The 5,862-nt window shown below is 37.5% G+C and overlaps 1 protein-coding gene across 1 annotated transcript; it reads left to right on the top strand.

Annotated features, from left to right (window-relative positions):
- Window positions 1-574: 574 nt before the first annotated feature.
- Window positions 575-1,781, top strand: gpr45 (G protein-coupled receptor 45). Its single transcript, XM_020529734.2, has one exon. It carries the CDS (start codon window positions 580-582, stop codon window positions 1,699-1,701), a length of 1,122 nt encoding a protein of 373 aa, XP_020385323.1. The 5' UTR covers window positions 575-579; the 3' UTR covers window positions 1,702-1,781.
- The last annotated feature ends 4,081 nt before the right edge of the window (window positions 1,782-5,862 follow it).

Raw genomic sequence — 5,862 nt, 5'->3', positions numbered from 1 at the left:
ACATCAGCAGCTTATCACATTGGAGATCTTACCATTCTATCTGTGAACTCCAGCCACATTGTAGAGGGTGAGAGTTGGGTACCCCATACAGTATATGGAGTGCTCTCTACTGCCATGTTATTCACTCCTGACAAGCAATAGCATCACCCCCTAGCAGTAAGCTCCCTGGAGATAGCCAGAGATGGGAACATGAGGTAGACCAAGATTAGTCAGAAATTGCAGACAGGCCTGTCATCAAACCTGCCTCGACCTCAGGATGAAAAATCAATCCAATGAGTTTAAAAGGTTATAAACTTGAAACTGCTGATTTAAAACAAAAGCTATTTAAATAATTTTGTTTTTTTCTTTATTGCTCCTAGGCAATGAAGTGCCCTTTGGAAATTAACATACAACTAACAATATGCTGGAAATAATATTGAAGACAATTCATATCAAGATGTCCCTGAAATGCTTTATATCCAGTTGCAAAGGATTTTCAGTACCAAAGAATTTGATCCATCTCCAAAAAATCGATGTCAAAATGTGCAATGTTAAATAACAGCCATTTTTCACAAATAAGTGAATTAGTGGCACAAAATAATGGAGTGTAATAGCACTCTTTTACAGAGCTTTACCAGTGAAGTTTCGAATGAAACAAGTCCAACTGTGATTTCAGGCAAGCCAAATCTTCCCATCATTATAAGGATATTACTAGCAATAGTTATGATGTCAATGATTGCAGTTGGTTTCCTTGGCAATGCAGTTGTGTGTTTAATTGTGTGCCAGAAACCTGCCATGCGCTCGGCAATCAATCTGCTCTTAGCAACCCTTGCATTTTCAGACATCATGCTGTCTTTGATGTGCATGCCTTTTACCATGGTCACCATCATAACTGTTGAGTGGATCTTTGGAAGTTATTTTTGCCGGATAGCTGCTATGCTTTACTGGTTTTTTGTCCTGGAAGGCGTAGCAATACTTCTGATAATCAGTGTTGATCGCTATTTAATCATTGTGCAACGGCAAGACAAGCTGAATCCTCATCGTGCCAAGATAATGATTGTCATTTCATGGGCAGTTTCCTTTTGTATTGCATTTCCATCAGTGATTGGCTGGACCATGGTGGAAGTACCTACTCGGGCGCCCCAGTGCGTTCTAGGATACACAGCCACTAAGGCTGACCGTATTTATGCAGTGATCTTGCTGGTTACTATTTTTTTTATTCCTTTCAGCGTGATGCTATACTCTTACCTCTGCATTCTGAATACAGTGCGAAGGAATTCTGTACGGATCCACAACCATGCAGAAAGCCTCTGCTTGAGTCAAGTCAGCAAACTGGGATTAATGGGTTTGCAACGCCCTAATCAAATGAACATTGATATGAGCTTTAAAACGCGAGCCTTCACGACTATTTTAATCCTCTTCGTTGGCTTTTCCTTTTGCTGGTTGCCATACACAGTATACAGTCTACTGTCTGTTTTCAGTGAGAGCTTTTATCACAGTCAGTCCTTCTATACTGTTAGCATTTGGGTCCTGTGGCTCACTTACTTGAAATCAGTCTTCAATCCTATCATCTACTGCTGGCGAATTAAGAAATTTCGTCAGTCCTGTATGGAATTCATGCCAAAAACATTTAAAATTTTACCAAAGCTACCTGGGAGGTCAAGACGGAGAATTCGGCCCAGTACAGTCTATGTTTGCAGTGAGCATCAGTCAACTGTATAAAGTAAAACTCTTGTTCAAATGCCTTTTCAAACTGCCATAAACAATATTTTGGGGCAATGTGAACTTACCATTTGTTCTTTGAAACTGATCAGCTTTTACAAAGACTAGTTGCTGCCATAATAAATTTGTTAATATTGCAGACAGGTTTATTACATATAAAATGGATATGTTAGTGCTGAAATTATTCTTCTAATTCATGATTTGCCATGGTTTATAAACAATAATGGGACAGCATTGAAAACATTCTCTGCACTTTTGCTGATTAAAACTGAAGTAAATAAGATTTCATTTTCATTCAAAATTCCTTCAAACAATTGTACGAGCAGCATATGTAATGGGGGAAATAACATTATAATACCCTAGATTTTGTCACGTCATTATTTATGGCCCCTCTCGTTTGTAAAATGGACTGAGCTTGCATGATTTTCTATTGTGTAGATCCAATTTAAACAGCATCATATCTTCTGTTTGGGTATAAAGCTATCATTGTTGATCAGCCACTCATTCTAGAAACTGCACTATTTTAATTCTACCTGTAATAAATAATCTGAGTAACTGTGCTGTCAGTGGGTACAGTATTAGTCTTTATATCCCAGAGGTATTAGGAATGTCAGGTTCTCTTACTTTAAACTGTTTGTTTAATTCTATAATTATTAAGGTAGAATGATGTTGGTGGCCTTGACAATAGTGAATTCACATTTCTACCTGGATTACAAGGCCCATGTGATTAAAGTTACCATGGAAATGGGCTTTAAAAAGGTGAGAGTCCAAATTGGTTAAGCATGGATTTTCCTAAAAATATCGCTAAACTTTGAAGATATGGCCAGTCTATAAGAATGTGAGAGAGAGAGAGAACAAAAGACATAAAGACAGCAAGTCTACTGTTCACCATGTAGGATATGGCTGAGAGCTTGCACTTGGATTGAAGAGACTAAATTACTGATGAGTTAAACGAATCTGGAAGATTCATCTAACTTTGACTAGTTGGAGGGATCTCAATGATCACTTACCATGAAGGTAAATTTAAGGAGTTGAAGTATTTCACTGGAAAATATAAGAGGAGCTGAGAGTAGTTTAGACTAGTTAGTAGAAAATGAAGTGTCACCATAGCAGAGGGATTTTCAATTTTCTAAAAGTTTAATGGGAATCTTTTGTGTAGTTTAGAATAAAATACTTATTTAGAGTTTATGTAATATTGTTTTTGGTTTATTTTGTACAGTAAAAGGCTTAAAACCTGAAATCTTGTAATGTGGTTCTTTCAGTTCAAAATTCTTTTTAAAAGTAATCTGTTTCTACAGAAAGCACAACAAGTTTCATGTGACCTCATAGAATTTAGAAGGGCTCCATTTTAACAGCACATCAATTGTGGCTCAGTTCATGTCACGCTTAGTTCTGATAAAAATCAAGGGTGACACTCCAGTTCAATATTGAGGGATGTGCCTCAGTGTCAGAAATGCCTTTTTTTAAGTTGAGTTGTTAAATTGAGGCTACACCTACCTGCTTAGCTAGATGGAAAAGATTCCCATGGCATATTGAGATATCACATGCCTAGCCCATAACGGTACCTTGGTTAACATCACAAAAAAAAAATGATTTTCTGGTATTATCTCTTTGCTGTTTGTGGGCATTTGCTGTGTAAATATTGACTGCCATTCTTCCTACAACAGTGGCTACACATAAAAAGTAACTCATTGACCATAAGTGCTTTCAGATGTCTGGTGATCAGGTAACGTGCTTTACAAATGTAAGTATTTCCATGTTTCTTTTTGTTGTGTTAGGTCTTGCAGCAGCTATGCAAATAAGTGATATGCTTATGATGCCCTCATGGCATCTAATGTGATCTAATGGTACAACGCTCCCAGTTTTCATCTTACTGAGTCCTTTTGCAACATGACATGCTGAGGGAAATATGCTACAGTACATCTGAATTGCTTAGATTGAGCCCAGACATGCATGTGCCTGTGATTGTATTGCGCGTATGTAGATACCAAATCGTGAGTACTATGTGACTGACATCTCATTTGTACGTTATGAGTGAACATAAGAATATCACATCTATGATCATTAAAGATCATCACCTGTTGTGTCATATCATGTCACTTACTTGCCTCTGCAGATACCTTCGGTCTTGATGTTGCTGGAGGATTGGAAACTTCAACTGCATGGAGAGCCAATGATTAAATCTGCCCTTAGGCATACCAGGGATAGAACATCTATCTATTACTTATGAAACATTCAGATTGTGGAATGACAGAAACTTGATATTTGTGTGTATTTCATTGTATCAAAGATTATTTCAAACAGATTCACTCATTTTGTCTGTCCTGAAAAAAAACAATGGTTAAGGCAATTTTGCTCGGGGTCAGTGATTACATTTAAATCTCAAAATTGTAAAGAAAATTTTCAAGGATAGCCACAGTGAAATTTGTAAAGCTGGTTCTACAGATTGTAATAGGCTCCCAGCACTTGGAAAAGTAAGGCAGGAACTCTTAAAAACCCTTGTCGTTTAAAGATGCCTTTCAGATGGATTGGCAAGCGAAATCGGCAGCAGAAAAAAACACAACTGTTGAACAGACAAAAAAGTAAAAAAATCTTATCCAGCTTGATGCATTAGTATCCCAGTGAACTATCAATAGGCAGGCACCAACAGTCACTTTAGAAGACAGTTCATAGACAGTCAGAACCTCATTATGACACTGTTTGGTGTACTGCTGAACAATTTGCAAGGGTTGTTGCCAAAATGCAGGAAAACAAGTAGAAGATACTTTGGACAGATTGCCAATATGTTCCGGCCTCCCCCTACCTTTTCCAGAAGCAGCTTCTGTACGTTGACAGTGATTCATCTAGCAGCAACGGGAAATCAGTTGGCGTTGATATTGATGTGATTAACAATTTTTCAAGTGGTACGGACTTTTGTTGTATCCACAGCTAAACAACTGACAGGAGAAGAGTGTCAAGGAGATTAGAGTGCAATGAAAATAATGCCATCTGTAGATTGTGTGGAATTTGGCAGACCTGAAGCCATCTGCAGGCAAAGGTTTGCAATTGCATGATTATCTCCTGAAGATTGATGTCATGGATAGTGCTGGTATTCTTTTTGAGATAAACCACAACCAAAACACGAAATTAATTAATTAAACCACTGTTGGAGGGGCCTGTACACCACTTCCACAAGTGTTTTTGCCTTTATCATTTCTCAGTTCTATTCAAACTGTTTCCATGTCTTGATTTCCTGAACTTGGGTCTTTCTCTGTTGTACTAATACTGCCAATAACTAACAGACACCCTTCCACCTTTTTGTAGTTTCCCGTCATTCTTAAATGGCCCCCTTCAGCATTCATATCCCAGTCCATGTCATCCTGCGTCCGTATTCCTGTAATAGCAACCAGAGTGTACTTATTTATCATTTCCATTTCCCTAACTCCATCTGGTTATGAATGCTATGTAAACTCAAATGCAATCTTTAATTTTATCCTTTTACTCTGTTTATAAGTTCGAGTCATATCTGTTAGTTGACCGCTAATTCTTGTACTCTATCTTTTCCTGTCACAAGCTATTGCTTATTTTCCACATTAATATCTTATAGTGCAGTGGTAGTGTTCCTACCTCTGAGCCTGCTGGGCCAGGTTCAAGCCCCACCTACTACAAAGGCAGGTCTGAACTGGTTGAATAAAAGTAACTACATTGGAATTTTAAAATATAGATTTCCTGAAAATATATGCTTTCTGAATGTGAAACCAATAGAAGTATATGTCAACTTAGTAACCATATACATTATATATTGTATGCACATTTCTTCACAAGCAAACCATTCCAGTTAGTGAAGTCTTGATTTGGACATAAAAGCTATGCCCAGAATTAAGGCAATGGTGAAAGTTTTCCTCGTAATGATGGGGTCATTGAGATAGGTAGAGCATTTAATGAAAGACCATCAACGTTACTTCAAGAAAAGGATTTAATCTTCTCCATAGGTGTTTAATGACCTCAGGAGTAATATGCACCTATGAGTTAAATACTGATATCCTGGACACATATGTTAATACCCATTTGTTGTGAAGTTGTGAAGTATTTATGAATTGAAAGGCAGGAAGTTACAACTTGTTGGTAAAAATGATAGTGGGGAAAAGCAGTGCTATGGTCTCTTTAAGAATTTGTGCTTTG

Source organism: Rhincodon typus, chromosome 6 (assembly GCF_021869965.1).
Source record: "Rhincodon typus isolate 14 chromosome 6, sRhiTyp1.1, whole genome shotgun sequence".
In the NCBI taxonomy this organism is placed as follows: Eukaryota; Metazoa; Chordata; class Chondrichthyes; order Orectolobiformes; family Rhincodontidae; genus Rhincodon; species Rhincodon typus.
The sequence above is the reverse complement of the archived record's forward strand: the minus strand, read 5'-3'. Positions and strand labels throughout refer to the sequence as shown.

Coding starts and splice junctions, on each gene's coding strand:
- gpr45 (XM_020529734.2), top strand. CDS start 580: ATGGAGTGTAATAGCACTCTTTTACAGAGCTTTACCAGTGAAGTTTCG.